This window comes from Lactuca saligna, chromosome 3 (assembly GCF_052625555.1).
Source record: "Lactuca saligna cultivar CGN05327 chromosome 3, ASM5262555v1, whole genome shotgun sequence".
In the NCBI taxonomy this organism is placed as follows: Eukaryota; Viridiplantae; Streptophyta; class Magnoliopsida; order Asterales; family Asteraceae; genus Lactuca; species Lactuca saligna.
This window is the reverse complement of record NC_136419.1, coordinates 31,090,267-31,113,302: the sequence shown is the minus strand read 5'-3', so window position 1 is coordinate 31,113,302 and position 23,036 is coordinate 31,090,267. Positions and strand designations below refer to the sequence as shown.

Here is a 23,036-nt window from a genome sequence, read left to right as displayed (position 1 = left end):
GTGCGTGTTTGTCGTTTTTTACTTCGTTCGTTTTCGTGTTAGTTAAAAAAAACATGACATCGTGTCGTGTCGTGTTCGTATTACAAAAAACTTTATCGTGTAGTGTCGTGTCGTGTCAGGCAGAAACACAAAACGATAGCACAATTTGTCACCCCTACTTATTGTAGACCTACCCCTTTTATATAGATATGCGGCATATGCCTACCTTCATTGCTAACAAAACCTTTAATGCAGACATATTCTTACCCTCATTGCAAACACCTCTTACTCGAAATATATATCTACCCACATTGTAGAGATACCTATTACTACAGAGATACCCTTTATTGCATATATACGCCTACACCATATATATATATATATATATATATATATATAGAAGCTTAGGTTATATGCATAAAAAAATCGTAACTTTTAGGTCATAAAAAACCCTAAAAAATCATTAAAATGCATAAAAAAAATACTGAGAGATCACAAAACTTCTTTTTGAATTTTTTATCAAAAAATCGTGACTTTTAGGTCAAAATCGCTGAAAAAAAAATTTACAAAAAAAAAATTGATTTTTTTTTTCAGCAAAATTGTAAAAAATGATGCGATTTTTTGATTAAAAAAAATTCAATTTTTTTTTTTTTTTGTGATGTCTTGGTATTTTTTTATGTATTTTTATGATTTTTAAGGTTTTTAGTTTTCCAAATAAACCTTCCCTATATATATATATATATATATATATATATATATATATATATATATATATATACTACAATAAAATTCTAATTGATTTTTACGCAACTTACCAACTTTGAAATAGTGTAACTTTTTAGGCAACTTATCAATTTTGAAGTAGTGCAACTTTTTGTTATGGCAGGTATCACATTTATTATTCTTTTAAATCAGATATTCTTAACCCTAAACATGGATACTTGCCATTTACAAAACTCGATACTTCCACAAATTTGTACATAACTTTCAAATGGCTTATAAGCTACTACTTTTTTAAGTAGCTATTTGAAATAGCTTATAAACTAAAAATTAGCTTATTATTAACAACTTCCCATAGAGGTTGTATCCTTATTTTTGTTATTAAAAAAAAGTACTTGTTTTGTATGTAAAAAAAGAATGTGTTTATCCATAAAATAAGGAACCTCTCGATCACTTTTATTGCTAATTACATAGAGGAAACACTGAATTCTCAATAAAACTATAGTTTTCCTTTCACAGATAACATAAACAGAAACCATAAATGATTACAGGCAGCGACTTCAGGGAATGAAAATAAAAATACTTAAGAGCTCAAAAGATCCACAAATACAAACTCTAATTAAAAAAAAAAAAAAAAAAAAAAAAGTATTTTACTAAAATCCCAGCAGCTTCTTGCACTTCAATTTCAGAGATCAGTCATTTTCACCAGCTTATTGTAAAGAATACGGTCATCCCTCCCAGTGTTGCTCTCCAGCAGTGCACTTTGTACGAGTTCCTGAATTTTGGAAACATAATAATATTTTCAGATATTTATTTTTCACAATTACTACTAAATCATGGATTATTATATTATTTACAAATATTTTATTACCTTGATATCCCTGTGAGACATGAATTTTCCCATTGCATGTAGCATCAACCTTAAATCTTCAACCTGCAGAATGTGACCATTATTAATAACTCAACTTTAATAATGCTGTTTCTTTTTTTCACTTAATCTGGACAGAATTAAGACAATGGGAGAAAAAAAAAATAAGCATGATTTTACCCTAATGTAGCCCACTCGATTGCGGTCAAAAAACCTGAAAGCCTGTCATGAACAGGAGATATTTTTTTAAAATTTAAGAAAAGACTTCATAAAAATTCACAGGAATAACACATTTTAAAGATGAAATACCTGCAAAAGCTCTTTGTTAATGGTAACTGGAGCTTCTTTCTTCTTCTTTGTGTTTTCCTTTTTCTCCTCAGCCTGCAACTTTGTGTCTGGATTCACAGTTACTTTAGCAGCAGCAGCAGCATTGTCTTCTTCAGCTTTCACTTTTTCTTCTACATTTTCAGACTTCACATCCATGTCAACTTTTTTTTCATCCTCTCCTTTCTCCTATAAAAAGTAGTACCATAAAATATGAGACTTCACCAATTTAAAAAACAACGCAATAAAATTCACTTGCCTCGTTTTTGGGACTTGCATCTACCATTTCTTCATCATCTTCTTCAGGATCTTCTTCAGGGTCTTCTTCAGGATCATCTTCTGGATCTTCTTCTTTTTCTGATTCATCTTCTTCAGGTTTTGTGTTGTCCACATCATCAACCACCATTTTTTCATCTTTAACCACAGTTTTTTCATCACCTACTTCTTGCAATGTTTCAGTTTTATCTGATTTGCTTTCAGCCTTAACATCTTCGGTTTTCAAGCGCTTAGGAGATGATTTCTTAGTTTTATCTTTTTCCTTTTTGTCAGAAGCTTCTTCCCTCTGTCTCTTCTTTTGGTTCCTTTTAGCCACAAACTTGATTCGCAATTTCTACAATTAAAAAAAAAAAAAAAAAAAAAAGATTAAAAACACAGTAAACGAATAAACTAAGTGTAATTAAAATGAAATCTTATGAACAGATACTAACCTGGAGAAATGTTAATATCCGAGAACCCATTTGATATTGAAGCATTTCATAAAATGTTTCAGCAAATAAAGATAGCTGACAACATGAATCAAGGTTTAACAATAATCTGACAATAATAATAATAGAGTAATTAAGAAATGACAACATAACATTATCATATTACATACCTCGACTGTAGATTCTTCAATATCTTTATCAGTGTAATCCAAGAGTGAGTCTAGTGAAAGTGACATTGAACGCAACTGTTGAAAAGAATTCAACAATTAAATAAATGATTTTGTGATATGAAAGATAATTTAAATATAAGAATTAATATGAGTTGGAATCAAAAACACATACTTTTGAATTCTTATTCCCTTTTGTTTGAAGAATGAACCCTGGATGACGTGGAGGCTCTTCAGTTTTTTTCTTATCTTTTACCTCTTTACTCTTTGATTCAGTTTTACCATCTTTATCTTTTTTCTTATCTTTCACCTCAGACTTATCATCATTTTCAGTCTTCGCTTTAATTACAGAACTGCCCTCCGTTTTACCTTTCTTCTCTTCCTTTACTTGTTTCTTTCCAGATTCATTTGAAACACCGGAATCCTTTTGCTGCTCGGTGACAGGTGGCACCACCTCAGCAACCGGTTCACTGTTCTTTGACTTTATTTCATTTCCCTCATCGCCCTCAGCAATAGTTGTCCCTTCTTCAGTTTCTTTAGCCACTTTATCCTTAACAGCTATCTTTCTCTTAGTAACCCTTTTAATAATCTTTTTTTTAACAACAGTTTTAACACTTGCACCAGCCACGTCAGCAGTTTTTGTCTTTTCCTCAGAACCTTCTGGTTCCTTAACTGGGGTCACCTCAGATTGTGTGCTTTCATCTTCTTTTTTAACGGATTTCACCACTGGGGTCTTTTTGGTAATTTTCTTTTTGGTCTTAACAGTTGAAGGATTAGGAGTAACAGATGGCTCAGCCTCTTCAACAATAACATCTGTGTTTGTGGTAGTAGTTTCTTCACTGTTCTTTGTATCCGTTGTATCAGTTTGTTTGGGGGCGTTTCCGTCCTTTTCAGCTACAACCTTCTTTTTAATTACTTTTCTTATTATCTTCTTCTTCCCACTACCAGGTGTCTGAACACCAGTAGCCTTTTCTGTTTGAATCTTTGTTGCAGAAGTATTATTGCCTTCATCAAGTGTCTCAACAACATCTTTCTTTTCTGTTTTTTCTGTCTTTTCTGTTACTGCATCTGTTTTCTCCTCTTCTTTTTCGACTTCTTTTGCTTTAACTTTTGTGACAGTTTTTCCTGTTCCATTAGTTTTTGAAGCTGATCCAGAAGTTCCAGACTCTTTCTTTTTTCCAACTTTTTCATCTTTTTTCAAATCTTTTGGCTTCCCAGAATCCTTATCTTTCTGGCCTTCCTTCTTTTCACGTGATTTCTACAAAAAGAAACAGAAGATGATTTCAATCTTATGCTTGTAGTAGCCAGTAGGGGTAAAGTAGGAAACAATATACCTCTCTTTTAAGAGCATGCAGGCGTTCTCTTTCAGCAACTGCCTTTTTGTGGGCAAGCCACTGTTCTTTCCATGCATCTATTGAAGGTAAGCAGTTTGATAAATCAGGAACATAGAGTACAGTGACTTCCTTATGGCTAAAAAGTCCATCACTTCCAATTCTGTCATAGTGAATCTGCAAATGGCAACAAATTACTTTTAAAAAAAATTCATTATAAAAGTAAGTTTATACACACAACTAATAAGCAAAAGAATTACCTCAAGAAATGGGTTCCAATTTTGGCACTTCTTCAAGTCAAGTCCTGTGAGCTCCTTGGCATACCTATAGATTGTAATTTAAATAATATAAGAAAGATAAGACATTTCTGATTAGAATAAAATTGATCATACAAGAATGAACCTTGAAACAGTTTGAACTAGGGTAGATTTATCTACAGAAGGATCGTTGCCATCAACAGTGTCCCATGAGCCTCCAATTGCCATGAATGAACTTCCATCTTTGAGGAAAGCAAACCTCAGCATATTGCAAAGATGGGGAATACGATCCTCATAGTTTCTTTCAGATGATAGCTCCTCCAAAGCATTATTGCTAAGCCCACTCATTAATATCATCTGATATTAGGATACACAAAGGACAAGTATGTAAATAATTAGTTATACACTCGTTAGTTTCACTGTTGTTAGTGAGTTAGTTAAGTGGTTGGAAAGTTAGTTAATATCTCTACCTTGGCATTCCACCGAGTAGTTCCACTTTCCAGTTTTCCAATACCATCAGCCACTGTTTTGGTGGCTTTTTCATGCTCAGTTATCGTGTCCTCTTGCACAAAATCATGCTCAAAACTGTTCAATGGCATCAAATTTGTTGATATTATTGAGGTGATAAACAAAAAAATAGAAACAAAACAAAATAAGAGTAAACATACCTGATAGGGGTATTGAAAGGAATACGAAGTTCCTCCCTTGACCAATTAACAACCACCTGAAACAGTTTTCACCCAAATGAATGATGACAATAATGAAGAATGAAGGAGATACTGATTTGTGTAAAGACAATGTACCTTAGTACATTCTGGGGAAATAAAAAGCCTAGGATACCGTTTATCCATGGACAAATAATCCCTCTCAGTGTCTACCAAATTGGATGAATAAACCTGCAAATATACCGATTCAGATCATTGAAAATGCATGACAAGAAACAGGCATTCAAGTGTAATGAACAATTAGAAGCATCGAGAAACTATCCAAGAACAAAATGTCTTGGAATCTTTAAAGCTTAAGTCTTTATTTTACGAAGAGAATGAGCTCAAAGATGAAATACAAAACAACTCTACAGCCATCTTCATCAACTGGAACAACAACCACCTTATATCGCCCAAAAACACCATCAATGGAAATCACATAGAAGGGGCAAATGAAGGGCCAATCAGATAATCCCAGAATTTACACCATAGCATAGAGCAAAAAGACAATGGAAGCGAGGACAAATAGCAAACAAACAGAGGGATGACAATGAAGGGAAAGTCAACAGAGAGAATTGGAGGACAGGATCACAGGATAAGGATAGTCAATATATAGAAGCTTCCAGAAGGCAGGTCCTCTGAAAGGAGAAAGGAAGAGGTGTATATTGAACGACAAAGGTCATATGTGTCTTTTTACCTTGCAGACATATTCTCTTCGTTTTTCTTTGACAGGTGAATGGCGCCTTCAGTTCAGCATGACATATGACAGAACATCAAGTTAGTTATGAAGGCTCCAAGATACACTAACACAGAGCTATACACAAAAGTAAGCAACAAATTCCACCTATGCGAAGAAGCTGGTGATTCCCGCCTTAAAGTCCTCCCAGCCTTGACCGATGTTGACCCACCTCGGTCCCTAGAGATTCTCGGTGGGGTCCGCTCCCTTCTTACTTCAAGACCACGTTTCCTTTCCTTCTCCCGTCTTTCCAACATTATTTCCCTTTCCCTCCTTCTCTCTCTTTCCCTTTCCCTTTCCCTTTCCCGTTCCCTTTCCCGCTCTCTTTCCCTTTCCCTTTCCCGTTCCCGTTGGCGTTCCCGTTCCCGCTCACGTTCGCGTAAAATCTCCCTGCGGCGGTCTTCGTCTCGTCGTTCGATTTCCCGGTCCAGCCTGGCATAGCCATCGCGTGCCAGCATGTCACTTGGATAGTCTGAGTCATGAAGAGACTTTCCGGAAGCATATGCCCTGCCAGGTGGCAGGCTAACACCATATCCAGGATTTGCATAGACGAGATCTTCCACATCTCTCCGTGGGGCAGCTCCTAGAATCGAGGGTGTGCCACTGATCATTGACATGGCATGAAGATCAGCATCCATTCTTCCTCCATATGGCAGAAGTTCTTGGCCTCCATGGCGAACAGTAGCTGCTCTTGCTAGATAATCAGCTTGTCTGTCATAAATGTTTTGCTACTTATGAAGATTATGGATAGTTAATTAATATATATATATATATATACATAGACTATCTATCTATTGTATTTGTATCCTTGTGGATGGGAAGATGTAAAGAATGGTCAAAACATATTTTGAAGAATAACATAAGGAATGGAATAAAAAGTCAAAAAGTCAAAGACATGTAAAGTAATATACCTAGAACTCCCATCTACAGAAGCTGACTGGAGTGACTGAGCATGGAGCAGTTCTTGGCGTAGTGCTGATGCTGCATCTAAACGATCATAAATGTCCGGCTGTACACAAAATGTTACACATCAGAAAAACTGATTGGAGAAATTTGATGTGAAAAGATTAAATTCATGCACCCAAAACCTGATGTTGATGACCAAAAGCAATGGAATCAGCAAACCGAACAGATGACTCATTTTGCAACTCTCTCCCAGAATATGCACTTGCTCTTTCAGTATATGGGAGTCTATCTCTATCCCCTGATGGATAATCAGTTAGCATCTTTTCCCCTTTCTGCCCATACTTTTGGGTAGCTGCAGGGTAGTCTCCAGATGTGAATTTTGGTGAGTCTTGCATGGTTGAACCATAGCCACTTCGACCTTCCAAAATAGAAGGTCCGGCTCCTTTGCTACTTGTAGGTGGAACCTGGAAAGATGACATGATAATTAACAAACTCTTTAACTTTCATACTCAATCACAAGATGCTCATAACAGATTATACAGTTTACTAACCTGCAGAGCACTGTTGAGTGCAGTTGAACCATACACAGAAGTATATTGACCACCATAATGAGTTCCAGCAGATGGATGACCACCTAACAAGGTTGAATGACGTGAAGCAATGGGCATCTGAGAGGCAGCATCAGCTCCCAGCTTTATAGAATAAACAATGAGTCAGAAAGCATAAAAGGGTTGAAAATAATGGTAGTGGGTGTTTCACTAAAGATGTTACAACTGAAATAGTAATGACTTCTTCCATTGAAAAGATAATCGTTACAAAAGACTAATTATAAAACAGTACGAGTTCAGTTGTCAAAAAAACAAATTTTTTTTCTGACAGACATTGCTTTTTAGAGTTTTGTACTTCCTAAAGAAACTTTGTATGCTGAAATGAAATGGAATTTGAACTTATGAGCTGTCACATTCTACCTCATAAGTCTAAAGTGAATTTTTTCAGCAAAAAGGAGCACAATGTGGTATCCTAATACGCAATGAAATCAACCACAGAACAAAAATACTGGATATATAAATGTAAGAAGTTTGCCATGACAGCCATTTTCCTAAACAGAAAAAAAAAAAAAGGCTATTTTTTCTCCAATCACTCTCTCTATATAGGTTTCCAAATCCAAACTAATCACATGTATTTTAATTCAAATGTTACTTTCAAATTGACCACTTAAGGTATCAAGCCGGATTGGAAAGTTATGTTCTATTATTTCTTCTTGATTCATATGGCATATCGTTCAATTGTAACAACTACACTCACACATAAAGGAGTTAAAACAGCAAGCTTACATTTTGACTGTAGGCAGATTGACCAGTGTAGGACTGTGGCTTTGGCTGTTGCTGTTGCTGCCCATACGAACTATTCCCCCTGGAAGAATACATTCTTTTTCACGAGAGCTAGAAATCCAGACAACCTATAAAAATGTCGAAGATGTCAATAAAAAGGAACACATAACCCAATTCAATTTGTACAACAGACATTCAATTCACTGCTAAATAATTACTTTGGTTGCTACGGTATGTTCGTAGGGGAAAATAAAGGTATGTCCGGCAAACGTTTAAAATCGGATTGAAACAAAATCAGAATAGAGTTTAACCTCAGTTCGACTGATGAACCCTAAATTCCATGCTCCCAAGAAGTGCCTACGCTATCATAAAGATGTATGGTGGAATCTGACGTACCTGTAAAACCGATTACGGCGAAGGTTTTGGTCGTTGCCGATCGCCAGCCTAATTCACCAATCGAACAATGAAAGCCAATTTGAGGTGAGGCCTTCAGCCCTAGTTTCGTTTATACCATTACCAGCTCAAATTGAGCGACTTTACTCGGCCCTTTCAAACTTGGGCCCTGGTCAATGGTCATGAGTAAATTACGAGAAGGTCAGCTTAAAGCGGTGGTGTCGAGGTAGCTGCAAATGGATAGTTGGTAACAATAAGTTGTAGGTTTATTTGTTATATAAGTGTTTGGTATAAAATATATAAAGTTATATAAAAGGATAATTGATTAAAAACAAATAAATATATAAATATATTTTTAAAGGTAATTATGAAAATTGATTTCAAAAGTTCATAAGCGTTTTATTAAACGCTACATGAAGTAACTTTTAGATTTGGAGTATTTTGTTTAAACTAAAAGCTAAGCGTTTGTACTGTCAAACGAAGTTTTTTGTTTAAATTAGAGTGTTTTATCAAAAACGAAAAGCTATAAGTTTCTAAATGCTTTCAAAAGCTTCATACCAAACACGCCCATGTACTCAAATATTCTTTGTTTTGAAGTTTAATTACAATAAATTACACAATTTAGGTGGGGTGGCGTCGGCGAAGGTGATGACAGGCGATGGTGGTGGCGGCGACAATTGTGGCGATGGTGTTGATGGCGGCGACGGTGGTGGTGATGGTGATGGGGTAGTGGTGGTGGTGGTGATGGGGTAGTGTTGGTGGTGGTGATGATGGTGATGGTAGGTCAGTGATTGTGGTAGTGTTGTTGGGTGTGTGTGTGTGTGTGTGTTTGAGGGGTTGGTGTATGTGCTTGTGTGTGTGTGTGTTTGTAGGGGTTGTGTAACAGCCCGGATCCCCAGGTATCTTTACTTTCATATTTTTGGTATTCTGTGAGGGGACTCGGCGAGTTGGAGGTCGAACTCGCCGAGTCGGGTCGCGGTTTTGGACGGAGGTTCGCGTCCGGACTCGGCGAGTCCGCGCTGTTTAATGAAACCCTAATTTCCCGGTCCTAAGCCCTATTTAAAGGACCTTATGGCCTTCATTTGCGGGCACCTTGAGCCTTGAGTGCACCCAAACGGCTGAGAGACTTTGTGAGTGAGATAGAGGCTATTTGTTCATCATTTTGTGTGATTTTTGCAAGAAGGAAGGAGAAGATCAAGCTTGAAGAGTTGGGGAGCTTGGATCTGTTTCTATTTCATCAAGGGAACCTTCTTGATGTACCTTTCAGAGCTAAACTTCGTATTTTGGTTGATGTGTCAAATCTAGGGTTTCTTCTTGCCTTATTTGACTTGATTTGGAAGTATGAAAGGTCCCATGGAGGTATGGAACCTAGATCTGGACCTTAGTAGGTCCAGAAGGCCCCAAATGACAAGCTTTATGTCCATTCTTTTGAGTTGGAAGCTAGGGTTGCCATATTAGAGGTTATTTCTCCAAAATGAGCCTTGTATGCGTTGCATGGCGACCAAGACTGAGACTTTACGTGACAAATGAGCTCGGGAAGGCCAGATCTATGTGTGTATGGAACAGATCTGACTGCAAAAGCCAGTTTTAGCTGATGCATGGCATGGACTCGCCGAGTCTGAAGAACAGACTCGACGAGTCGCTTGAAGATTGTCCTTGTGACCACCCAGTGTGTACTCCTGCCGAGTTGTGGGTGACTCAGTGAGTCACGGAGAGTTAGAAAGGTTTTGACAGGTGGACCGAATCGAGTTGGGACTCCCCGAGTTGTCCTTGCGACTCGGCGAGTTGAGTCGCGGTGGCCCCGTGATTCATGCCCAGGTGGAACCCATCGAGTCAGGGAAGTACTCGACGAGTCAAAGGGAAAATCCTTGCGAGTTGGAGAAAACGCGTAGACTCGCCGAGTCACTATAGTGCACTCGCCGAGTCCGGTCAATTTGACCAAAGACTGTTGACCAAGTCGACCAGTGTTGACTTGATAAGAATGGTCAACCCTAGTGGTACAAGTAATAATTATAGATTCATGATGTTATAGGAGGATTACAGCTCGGGGGTTCGAGCACGAGTGATTTCCAAGGTTCACGAATTAGCGAGACATACGAGGTAAGTCTTCTCACTATACTGTACCCGGAAGGGTTTGACTGTGTGACCGGAAGGTCGAATATGATATGAGATGTATGCCTTATGTGTAATAAGTTATTCATTATATGTGCCATATATGATATGCTTGATATGGGCCGGAAGGCAATTATGTTATGGGCCGGAAGGCGTGGTAATATGGACCGTAAGGTTGACGTGGGTAGGACCGGAAGGTTTACCCAGGCGGGACGGAAGTCCCCTGAGACACATGGACCGGAAGGTCAGGGCCTGGAAAGGCGTATGTGCGTAGGTTGTATTTTGGGGAACTCACTAAGCATTTATGCTTATAGTTGTTGTGTTATGTGTTTCAGGTACTAGCGAGGACCGTGGGAAGGCGCCGGCGTGATCGTACACACACTCGGGGAAACCATTTTTTGATCTTTGTTATGTAATTGGTCGTGACTAAATTGTTACATTGGAACCTAAATTTTATTACTCGATGTTTTGATGATTGTAAAAATGAAAAAAATTGGTTTTGAAATTTATGACGTTACAGGTTGGTCTGTGCATGTGTGTGTGAGTGGTTGTTGGAGTTGGTGTGTGTGTTTGTAGGGGTTGGTGTGTGTGTGTGTGTGCGTTTTTGTAGGGGGTGTGGGTGAGGGTGTGTAACAGCCTGGAATTTCCAGGTATTTACTATTAGTGTATTTTTGGAGAATTGTGAGTGGACTCGGCGAGTTGGAGCTCAAACTCGCCGAGTAGGATCGCGATTTTGGACGCGGGTTCGCGTCTGGACTCAGTGAGTCCAAGAGTGGACTCAGTGAGTCCACGCTGTTTAATGAAACCCTAATTTCCAGGGTTTAAGACCTATTTAAAGGGGCTTATGGCCGTCATTTGCGGCCACCAACCCCTAGAGAGAAACCCTAAAGAGATTTGAGCATTCTGGGAGAGAAAAGAGGCCATTATTGACCTTTGAAGCTTGGTTTGGCAAGGCAAAGGAGATTCTAGCTAAGAGAAGGCAAGGAAAGTGGACATTCTTCGATTTTGGAGCTTAGAGCATCATCTTGGAGGTATATCTTGGCTTCCTTTTTCGGTTTTTATGATGAACATGGGGGTTTAGGGTTTATTGACCCCTTTGTTGGTTAGATTTGATGTCCATTTCGTCCCTATTCATGATAAGGCTTGAGATGAGATCCATAAAGGTCCAGAAGAGTTGTATTCCTTAAGCTTTATGAGGGTTCATGAGAGTATTGGCCTAGAGTTATGAGATATGGGGCTAAAACATCATTTATGAGCAAATAGTTGTTGTTTGAGCCCCAAGGTTTGGACTTTACGTGATTATCATGCTTGGGGAGGCCAGATCTATGAATGTATGGAACAGATCTAACCTCAGGATTGAGTTTGAGTTGATGCATGGCATGGACTCACTGAGTCTTAAGAGTAGACTCGGCAAGTAGCATGAAGATTTCCCAGCACCACTCAGCGAGTGGTCTTGCCGAGTTAAGGGATTGACTCAGTGAGTCAGGGAGAGTCAGAGTGGGTTGATAGGTGGACTGAGTCAAGCTGGAACTCGCCGAGTTGTTCTTGAGACTCGGCGAGTTGAGTCGTGGAGGCCCCACAACTCATGCCAGGTGGAACTCGTCGAGTTAGGAGAATACTCGTCGTGTCAAGTGAGGATCCCAGGGAAATCAGTGTATGCGTATAGACTCGCCGAGTCGCTATAGTGCACTCGTCGAGTCCGGTCAAAGTTGATCGTTGACCATTGACCAATGTTGACCTATGTTGACCTATGTTGACTTGTTAAGGGATAGTCAACCTTAATTGTGAAGTGTTATTTAGAGACGTATTGTGTTATAGGAGGACTATAGATCGAGAGATCGAGCACGAGTGATTTCAGGGATTTGCGAGCTATCGAGATACACGAGGTGAGTCTTCTCACTATACTTTACCTTGAGTAGGTAACTAGACTTATGTGATACAGTGCTTGTATGTTATATATGTGTTATGTGTTGCGCTGCATTATTCTATGTGATTTATGTTGTGCATGTTAACAGAGTTAGAACCTGAGGGTTCACAGAGTTTTGGTGCATGGACCCATAGAGTTATAGCCTCGAGTGGCTAATATGTATTATATGTGGTATTTTGGGGAACTCACTAAGCTTTGTGCTTACAGTGTTTGGTGTTATTTGTTTTAGGTACTAGTGACGACCGTGGAAAGGCGCCGGCTTGATCAGTACACACGCATGAGATTTTATGATTTTGAGATCTTGGGATTTTTGTATTACTTGGATTGAATTTCAAACATGGTTGTTTTATGAATATTAAGTGAATTATGTTTTTATAAAATTCGAAAAAAAATTGTCTTGAAATTTACGGTGTTACAGGGTGGGTGGGTGTTTGTGTGTGTGTGTGTGTTTGTGGGTGTGTGTGTTTGTGGGGTGGGGGTGGCCTTAGGAGAGGGTGTGGGTAAGTAGGGCTATGGTGGGTTGGAGGTGTTAATGTGGGGTAGGTAGAGGTGAATGGGATGGGAGTGGGTGTGAGTTTATATTTAAAACAAAAAAGAATTAGAAAAATATGGAAAACAATGATTATCAGTTTTCCAAAAATTTCCAACCTCTTTGTAATTTTAGAAAATGAAATTTTTTTCAGTTTCCGTGAAAACATTATAAAAATAGACGAACTAAACATGTTTTCAAAATTCTCATTTTTCTTGAAAAAATTTCCGGAAAACGACCCATTTTTCGCGTCTAAACGTCTACGACTCGCCGAGTTGTATGAACAACTCGTCGAGTCCATCTTCAAAGGTTGGAAAATTGCCTTTGGAATCGCCGAGTCTGTTCATACACTCATCAAGTCCCATGATTCTCAGGCCCTTTTCGCGTCTAAACATCTACGGGACTTCCCTCCCTAACAATTGGTCCATTCACAAAATAGATTTAGTGGTCATTACACCGTGACTCGCTGGGTCCCAATAACAACTCGGCAAGTCCATCATTGACCATTACTATACAGTCGATTTAAATGGGTCTTAACACATCAAAACCATTGATCTGTCCTCCCAATGTCCATTTTACACATAAAGTTCCAAACTTGGTACACATGCAATGGGTCTTTGGCCCAAAAAGCCATAAAAGATGGCCTCCAAGGTGCATGGGGTGTTCATGGCAGCAAAATGGGCACCTTTGTGCCATAACCCCCCCCCCCCCCCCAATAGACCTGGATCTAAAACTTACACTGACTCCCAACACTAAAACTCGAATATCACCTCTATAGGGCTTAGAAAGATGTAGGAAAATGCCCAAAATCAAGATCTATGGACAAAGGTTCAGCTTTATACATCCAATAAGCTAAAAATGAGCTCCAAACTTTGGATCTTCTTGTTTCCCCTTGGCCTTACAAGTCTCATTCTCCTTTCCAAGCTTCAAACACGAGAGGTAGCACCACAAGGCTCAAAAATACAATACGAACAACTAGGGTTTCGATATGATGTATTCTGGGAGCATAAGGGAGGATGGAGGCTGAGATAAGGTGTATAAATTGGTTGCAAACCCTTGGATTTAGGGTTTCACTCAACCAGCACTTACTCGCCGAGTCAGTCCCCCGACGGCCCGACTCTTCGAGTAGGCCACTTAAATTGTTCGCGGGTCACGACTCTACTCAACGAGTTGGGCCTCCAACTCGTCGAGTCCGAGAGAAAAACATCAAATACTTGAATAATAGGCATACCATGAATCAGGTGTTACACCAGAAGTCCTGCAAGGACTACTATCCTTATGAAATGCACCAAGATTTTATAGAAATGTACCATCAAAGTGCAAGGCAGGAAAAGGTACGAGATCATCACCTCCATGATCACTACAGAGATGAAGGATGGAGAGTCCATCACCGCCCACTTACAAAAGATGCAGAGATTCGTGGACCGCTTGCTGAAGTTGAATGTCAACTTTGACGAAGAGTTGGCCATAGATATTATTCTACACTCTTTGCCTCTATGTTATGGTCATTTTCTTATTACATATCATATGAACAAGGAACAGGTCACTCTTACTAAGCTCCGCAGCCTTCTGCGAATTGTTGAGAGTAGTTTGAAAGGCAAATTCGTTACATCTACTCCTACTGTTGTTGCTTCTGTCTTGGCAACTGGACAAGGGAAAGGGAATAAGAGGAAGACTCCTTTTAAGAGCCACAAGGGAAATTCCCATGATGGATCCTCTTCTAATGGGACCAAAGGTTTTTTTGCTGCTCCCTCTTCCAATCTGAAGTATGCAGAGTGCTTCCATTGTCATGACAAAGGGAAATAAAAACGAAGGTGCCCAAACTATTTTCACGACATCAAGGATGGGAAGATAAACCCCACCTTCGCAAGTATTTATACTATTCAATCTAATAACTCATCACATGCTATTTCTTGGGTCCTTAATACAGGATGTGGTTTCAAATTTGTTCTGATTTGCAGTGTCTAATAAGAAGTAGGGATGTGAAGCATGAAAAGATGAACTTGACCGTGGAGAATAGGAAAGTGTCATCTCTCACCAAGATTGGAGTTTACTCTTTAGTGCTTAGTAGTGGGTTAGGTTTAGAGTTGAATAATTGTTGCTACTCGTCAGAAATGACACAAAACATTATTTCTTTTCATGGTTTGTGTAAACAAGGCATTAGATTTTCATTTAACAATGAAATTGGTTCTATTGATGCTTTCTTGAATGGTACTTTCTATTTTGAAGCATTGTCTTGTAATGGTATATATGAAATTGTGATGGTTGTAGACAACTTAGGAAATAATGTGTTGCATATCGATTCGTCCAAAGGTTTGGACAAAGCATGCTTGTGGCATTGTTGTCCTAGACATGTCAACAAGAAGCGCATAGTCTAACTCTAAAAGGATGGAGTCTTGGAGTCGTTTGACCTTAGGTATTGTTTGCCTGGAAAGATTACCAAGACACCATCCACTAGCATTTGTGAAAAGGGGTGAGGGTTTGTTAGATCTCATACATACGGATGTATGTGGGCCATTTAGATCCACCACAAGGGATGCAAACCGCTTTTATATGACGTTTACCGATGATTATAGCAAATATGGGTATATCTACTTCATCAAGCACAATTCAGAAACCTTTGAAAAGTTCAAGGAGTTTAAGAAAGAAGTGGAGAATCAGCTAAACAGAAAGATAAAGATGCTCTGATCCAATCGAGGTGGTGAGTATCTTAGTATCGATTTCCACGACTATCTCAAGGAATGTAGAATTGTTTCGCAATTGACGCCGCCTAGGACACCGCATTTGAATGGTGTGGCTGAGAGGCGCAATCGAACCTTGTTGGACATGGTTCATTCCATGATGGGTCGAGCTACATTACCCATCTCATTTTGGGGGTATGCCTTAGAGATTGTTGCCCATATCCTTAATCTAGTCCCAACTAAGAAGGCTGCCAAAACACCTCACGAGATGTGGACATGGAAGGTTCCCTCGTTGGCACATATCAAGGTTTGGGGTTGTGAGGCTTTCGTAAGATGAGAGGCTCACGACAATCTTAAACCTCGTAGTGAGCGATGTATTTTCATCGGCTACCCGTAAAATTCCTTTGGATATCTCTTATATAGATCGAGTGACAATGTTGTCTTCGTTGCGAGGAGAAGGATTTTCCGAGAGAGATAACTCATATGCCAATAGGACAGTGGGAGACAAATTCATCTTCAAGAGCTTCAAGGATCAAGCAATGAAGGAACCTCTAACACTGACACTCAACCAGATGAGGAAACTCCTGTTGAACCAAATGACGAGTCCTTACCTCTTATACATTCCAGTAGAGTTAGTGTTCCATCCGTATTATATGGTTTCCATATAACTGTTGAGGGCGATACATTTATCAGTGATAGTACACTAATAAATTTGGATAAACCTAACAACCACAAGGAAGCCATGGTAGGCCCAAAGTCTGCAAAGTGAAAAGAAGCTATGGACAGCAAAATTCAGTCCATGTATGACAATCAAGTTTGGAACTTGGTTGACAATGTCTCAGGCCATAAGACGGTCGGGTGCAAATGGATCTTCAAGAAGAAGACCGAGATGGATTGAAACAAGCATCTCACATATGGAATCTTTGTTTCGATGAGAAAGTCAAAGAGTTTGGAATTTAAGAAGCAAGGATGAGTCATGTGTATATGTCAAATCCAGTGGGAGTATAGTTAGCTTTCTCGTTTTGTTTGTGGATAGCATACTGCTCATAGGAAACCACATCCCAACCTTGCAGGAGGTTAATTAATAGCCTAGGAAGTGATTCTCTATGAAGGACCTCAGAGAAATTGCTTATACTCTAAGGATAAGGATGTTGAGAAATAGGAGTAAAAGACTAATATGAATCAGTCAAAGTACCTACTTGGATAAAGTGTTGAAACATTTTAGCATAGTGAATTCCAGGAAATGGGAGTTACCAATCCAAAGCAATACCAAACTGAGTAAGTTGAGAGTCTGAGTATTGATGTTGAGATAGCAGAAATGAGTCGAGTACCATATGCTTCCGCCGTTGGCTCGATCATGTATGATATGATGTGTACTCGCTCTGATGTGGCCTTCACTTTGAGCATGATCAACAGATATCAAGGATACCCTAGTAGAGCTCACTGGACTGCGGTAAAGAACATTCTTAAGTACCTGCAGATGACTAGTGATTGGGTTCCTACCCTCTGTGGGAGCGATGACTTAAGAGTGCGAGGGTATAGTGACGCCAACTTTCAGACCGACAAATATAATTTCCACTGTCAGTCGGGCTGGATATTTACCATGAATGGAGGAGCAATAACGTTGAAAAGTTCCAAGCAGGAGACCGTAGCTGATTCAACATGCGAAGCAGAGTACATAACAGTGAGTGAAGCGTCGAAGGAGTCACTATGGCTTAAGAACTTCATTGGAGACCTTACAGTTGTACCGACCATAAAGGAGCCTATGAAATTTTACGTGACAACGAGGGTGTGATCACCTTAACCAAGGAACCGAGGGATCATGGTAGGTCTAGGCACATCGACATAAAATATCACTTCATAAGACATCGAGTAGAAGATGGACTCCTCGTAGTAAAGAGGGTATCATCAGAAGATAACCCAACAGATCCCCTTATGAAGAAACTAAGTAAGGTTAAACACTTGCAGCATGCCAGGAGCATTGGGCTGAATGACTATATTAGTTTTAGTGATTAGATAGTTGTTTAGAAACTTGTAATACATAAAATGTAATTGACATTTGATGATTAAATAAAGGAGTTTTATTTATGAGTAATGTTACTGTCTTGTGTCAATTGTTTACTATTGTTTCATTTTGTATGTTTTGACTTCCGGAATAATATGATTATTCGAACTATCAACCGTCGATCATACTTTGGAAGTACGTATTGAGGCAATACTGTCATGAATTGGCTTGTATATTGTCTAAGAGTTTAGACATAACAAAGATTTTTTGCAAGGTTCATGAGTGCTCCTGAAATAAGATTTGAGTATTGGATAAAACTCGCGCTCGCATGAATCACTTCATGGAATTCATCACGAGTGATTATGAGACGATAATATCGTATAGTCGTTAAACCGAGATATATGAGTTGTTGTTTACAAGTTGGTTGTGCATTGATAATGCGTAAACGCATTAGTAACTTGATGTTATAAAACGTATTGTTGTGTACGACTCAGTGAGTAAATAGTACAATCATATAAGTCAAAGTTTATCTGTTCCTTTTGTCCTAAGAGGTTAAAAGCGATATCTTGGGACCCTCGATGATTTTGTGTTGACTTATGTGTCGGGCCCGGTCAGGACTAAGTTGATGTGTTCAATTAAGTTCTACGTCAGATAAATCAGAAATCAGGAAACAAACTGTTGGACAATAAGTATGGCTATATTCCATGTATTTGTCTGCACGATATCTTGAGAATAGAGGACTACATGATCCCATATCTTTAGGACGTGTCAGAGTTCGACACCGGCTTTTGAGAGCTACGATTGCTAATCGGATTTTGAAGTCGTATTGCATTTATAGTTATTAGACTTATCCAAGTGGGAGCCTGTTGGATTATCCTTACATCATCATCCTTTCATCTTATTTGTCAACTCATAGACTCCCTCACCCCTGAGTTTGCCATGACCGATCTGGGCTCGTTGAACTACTTCTTGGGATATCTGTCTCTCGATCACCTACATACACGTTTCTCTCTCAAAAGATGTATGCCACAAATCTTATCCAACATGCTCATATGTTAAACTGCAACCCATGTCGCACCCCTGTCGATCCAGCCTTCAAGCTTAGTGCTCATAGTGACCCTGTTTTTTATCCATCCACGTACCGCAATCTTGCATGGGCATTACAATATTTGACATCCACTCGACCAAATATCTCCTTTACAGTTCAACATATATGCCTCTATATGCACGACCCTCGAGAGTCCCACTTCTAGCCTCTCAAATGCATTTTGCGCTACCTTCGTGACACCCTAGATCACGGGCTACAACCTCGTCTGCATCTACTCCCACAACTTACTCTGATGCTAATTGGGGCAAATGCTCTACAACACGTCAATCACTGTGTTTTTATAGTCTAGCCCTCTATGTATTGGTGTTGTATTCTCGACCCTCTTTGTGATTGACTCACCTTATTGTATATTTATACTTTCATCTGCTAATGAAATCTCATAGGAATTATATCCCACTATTATAAATTTATGTGATCATTAAAATCTCATAGGAAATATATCCCACTATTATAAATTTATGTAATCATTAATTTAGACTCCCAATCAAATACAAATCAACACCATGTTGTTGGTTTAACAATTTTGTGGAAACGAAATAACTTTTCATTTTATGGTCAAGTTTAAGAGTTGAATAATGGATTATGGATATGATAAAGTTTTGGTTCTGAATGAAACATACTCTCTTCACTATCGGTGGTCACAATATTCATCAAATTCTATTAGCATGTGATAACAATAATACAATTTATCATTTTTACTATATGTTAAAAAAATTATAAAACTAACTATTAGATTTTTGTAAAGTAACCAAAATTTAGTAGACAAAGTATTAAATTTGATAGAAACCATAGTACTCCTATCATCATCTTGGGCATTGGGTGGAATTGTGACAAGTGTAGCATCAAGTTGCCTAATGGGATTCGCACTTTTGCTCAACTCCAAGATCTGCGCGACCAAAAAATCTTAAAAAAGCTTCAAACAGAAAAACTTCATTCAACTTCCACCCCCACCTCTGTTTTCCCATTGGCCAAAACCCTTCTTCCCATGTTATTTTACCCTCCACCACTAAGTAGACACCAAAAGTGCGTCGTCCCTGTGCTCTAAGCACCCAAAAGCAAATGAAGGTAGCAGCAGTTTGCGTCGTGACTGAGTGATGCGTGTAAAAGGCAACACAAACAGCCAATCAGAGCATCCCTTCTTCAAAAGTTGAGACATTTAGAAAGCCCTTCTCTCTTTATCAATCTCTGCGTACATGGTTACGTTACTCGTCGTTATCAGTATCGCCTTATGGGATTTTGATGATGAATCAATGATGTAACTTGAAGATTTCGGATATGAAGGTTTCTTTCCGTGGATGTTATTTTTTATTCTTTTGGGGTTCGTAAAACAGCTATTTCCAGCACTAATTTAGCGCTTCTACGTTCGATGTTTTACGAGTTTCGGATTAATTGAAGGTTGGTGTTTGTGATTTTCAATGAGAGGCCTAATTTCGATTTGTATGTGAGGAATCTAGGGTTTAACTTTTGGGGTAACAAACAATAGTTACCAGATTCTCTCACTTTGCAAACTCAACGCTACATAAATTCAACACCCTTTTTCCGAATCAATACTCTTATCCATAGATTCATCTATAAATACATTCTTTTTGCAGCAGAGCGTAGTAATCGCGTACTGGCACACAAGTCATGGATACGGGTTTTCACCATGAACAAGCTTTGAGCTCTGCTCTGAATCGACACGCCATATCATTCCAAACAAGTGCGATTAACAGCACAACTGAGATGCTTATGATGGGTGATTACTATCGGATGAATAACACCACTACTACACCAGACATAATGTTTTCTGCGAATTCTGGCATGTTAAACAACAGTTCAGGATTCGCAAAAGTTAGGACTTCTAGCGCTTCTTCTCTTTCCGATACTTCAATCCCAGGGTTGAAGCATGACGCAGGTTTGGCTGTAGAGTGGTCTGTTGAAGAACAGTATAAATTGGAGGAAGGAATTTCCAAGTAAGTATCTTGTTCCAAGTTTATAAAGATTCACGTTTAATTTCTAATCTAACTAATTTTCTTGATTTATATGCTTATGATTTGTTGGATATATATATGTAGATATGGTGATGAACCGAGCATCATGAGGTATATCAAGATTGCTGCTACATTGCGTGATAAAACTGTTCGTGATGTTGCCCTGAGGTGTAGGTGGATGACGGTGAGCTTCTAATTTATATTTTTCTTGATATATTGGTTAACATTAAAAAAAATAAAAAATAAATTTAACATAAGAACATAGTATCATAGTTATCAAGAAGGTCAGAAGGATAATAAAAATACATTTGTAGGGCTATGAAGGATCATAATTGAGGTATATGCTGAGATTCAAGGAGAAGTTTATTTATGTAATTTCCCAAAATAAACTCAAGATTTACTTCTCTGGAGCATTAGTAAGTAGTAATCATCACAAAATATTCATAAACATTAATTTTGGTCCATAAGATTCGTTCATTTTGTCAAAATATAGAAGGGATACTTTAGATATTTACCTAACAATCAAACCTTTCTTTTTATTTTTTTAAAATAAACATGTTAAAAGACACATCCGTTACATGAACTTAGAAGTTAAATTGCAACATGTTCCCAAGAGAGTGCTTCTTTTTGAAAAGTATTACTTTACACATATATGTGAACGAGGAATAGCAATAACTAGAGTTCGTTAAAGTGCAATAAAGTGTTTAGAAGTTAGATGGAAATCTTTATTAAAAGTAAGACTGTTTGAAAAAAAAATGACATGTGTTTTTTAGTAAAATTTACCAAAACAAGAGTGGAAACTTGAAGATGCATTTGATAAATAATAAATTATTGAACTTCCTTGTTTAGAAGGTTACTAAGATGAGATATTTGGCAGAGAAAACGAAGGAAACTTGATGAACTTAAGATGGGAAAGAAGTTAAAAGATAAGAAGGTATGTGTATGCAAAATAAAAGTCTATTGATTGTAATTAAAATATTATGTAGAATACATCTAGAGTCAACATACAATATAAAAAATTCATTCCATTCGTATAGGCCAAAGTAACAAACATGATCATGGAATGTAATGCTCATTCCATTACCTTGCTTATTCCATTCCTTAATCATTCAATTCCATCCAACTGATAAAATAAACCAGCATTCTAAATTGTCGTGTTTTTCCAGGATAATTTGATGGAATCATCATCAAAGCCAAGTGTATCCTCAATTACAACTTTAAATGTGGCTCCATTTTCAGTTACCATGAATAACCGATTCCAGAGTGGTGGCATTCCTTTTGAAGGTTGGTATCATTTGTAGATTAAAAATTGTATTTAATTGAAGGTCTTGAGGATATTATTGATTTGATTCTACTTTGATTGAATTATTCAGCGACAAGCTTGTCCACAAGGCATCTTTTGGAACAAAACAAACAAGTTTTTGGTCAGATTTCAGCTAATATTTCTGCACTCAAGGTAAGTAGTGTTTTTGAGTTTTGAATTTGTTATGTTTAACAAACTTGTTATTTCAGGCTAATGTTTTTATATTATATAACATCTAATAATGACAGCTACAGGACAATGTTGACCTCTTTAGCCATGCCAAGAACAACATAACTACCATCTTAAACGAGTAAGTCACAAAATCATAACACTCCAATTTTGATTTTAAAGAGTCAAACATATTACTTTTTCAAGTCAAAACTTTGATGGATTTTGCTTATCTTCTCTCTCTTTTTTTTTGTAGCATGAGATACATGCCAGGGCCACCACTGCCTGTATCACTAAATGAAGATCTTGCTAATACTATTCTGCCTACTACAAGCCAGGTAGCTTTCTTTTCATGCCTTTAGGGGTATTCTCGTCTTTTGTACAAACTAGAGATCCAAAATGAGTCCCCATCTCGGGTCAATTTTTGCAAATTTTGTCTTGTTTTCATCAGTCCCCATCTAATCCATTCCGAACACATTATAAATTATTATGTGATGTTGTATGATAGACTAAATGATTGTTACTCCTTGATGATGATAGACAATGACGTTTGGGTCATCAAGCAGAATGCGTATGAAGCAAGAACCAGATTATTGAGCTGAAGAAGAATTTGGTTGTAAGTATAGATTTAAACCTGTTGTAAATTATATACAGATTTGACCTTTTTGGGTGTATTTCATATATATATCTGATGTATCGATTGACTCTTTGTGTCCAAGTCGGACGATACCAAAACTTGTAGAAATATGCCATTTTTGGAAAAAGCTAAAATGATTGATTGGGTTATTGAAAGATTTGTTTTCTAAGTCAAAC

The 23,036-nt window shown here is 38.1% G+C and overlaps 2 protein-coding genes across 6 annotated transcripts; one reads left to right on the top strand and one right to left on the bottom strand.

Annotated features, from left to right (window-relative positions):
• Nucleotides 1-1,134: 1,134 nt before the first annotated feature.
• Nucleotides 1,135-8,564, bottom strand: LOC145034996 (protein SHORT ROOT IN SALT MEDIUM 1-like). 2 transcript variants are annotated; one of them, XM_078983581.1, is made up of 21 exons: nucleotides 8,339-8,564; nucleotides 8,031-8,155; nucleotides 7,248-7,388; nucleotides 6,879-7,160; nucleotides 6,702-6,799; nucleotides 5,899-6,501; nucleotides 5,752-5,797; nucleotides 5,154-5,246; nucleotides 5,019-5,074; nucleotides 4,821-4,935; nucleotides 4,496-4,707; nucleotides 4,354-4,417; nucleotides 4,097-4,270; nucleotides 2,938-4,020; nucleotides 2,766-2,840; nucleotides 2,599-2,673; nucleotides 2,151-2,501; nucleotides 1,877-2,080; nucleotides 1,748-1,789; nucleotides 1,571-1,633; nucleotides 1,135-1,474 (listed from the first exon to the last, which is right to left on the bottom strand). In XM_078983581.1, the coding sequence occupies exons 2-21, from the start codon at nucleotides 8,121-8,123 to the stop codon at nucleotides 1,385-1,387; spliced, it is 3,960 nt and encodes a 1,319-aa protein (XP_078839707.1). In that variant the 5' UTR covers nucleotides 8,124-8,155; nucleotides 8,339-8,564; the 3' UTR covers nucleotides 1,135-1,384. The 2 variants fall into 2 exon arrangements, with proteins under 2 accessions (XP_078839707.1, XP_078839706.1); XM_078983580.1 differs by having other exon boundaries at nucleotides 8,424-8,564.
• An 11,083-nt stretch (nucleotides 8,565-19,647) lies between these two features.
• Nucleotides 19,648-23,015, top strand: LOC145034995 (uncharacterized). Of its 4 annotated transcripts, none has more exons than XM_078983578.1 (9): nucleotides 19,648-20,177; nucleotides 20,375-20,734; nucleotides 20,837-20,936; nucleotides 21,630-21,686; nucleotides 21,919-22,036; nucleotides 22,126-22,208; nucleotides 22,310-22,365; nucleotides 22,480-22,561; nucleotides 22,764-23,015. In XM_078983578.1, the coding sequence occupies exons 2-9, from the start codon at nucleotides 20,409-20,411 to the stop codon at nucleotides 22,818-22,820; spliced, it is 879 nt and encodes a 292-aa protein (XP_078839704.1). In that variant the 5' UTR covers nucleotides 19,648-20,177; nucleotides 20,375-20,408; the 3' UTR covers nucleotides 22,821-23,015. The 4 variants fall into 4 exon arrangements, with proteins under 4 accessions (XP_078839704.1, XP_078839705.1, XP_078839702.1 ...); XM_078983576.1 differs by having other exon boundaries at nucleotides 19,651-20,177; nucleotides 20,378-20,734; nucleotides 22,304-22,365; XM_078983575.1 differs by having other exon boundaries at nucleotides 19,652-20,177; nucleotides 22,304-22,365.
• Nucleotides 23,016-23,036: the final 21 nt, after the last annotated feature.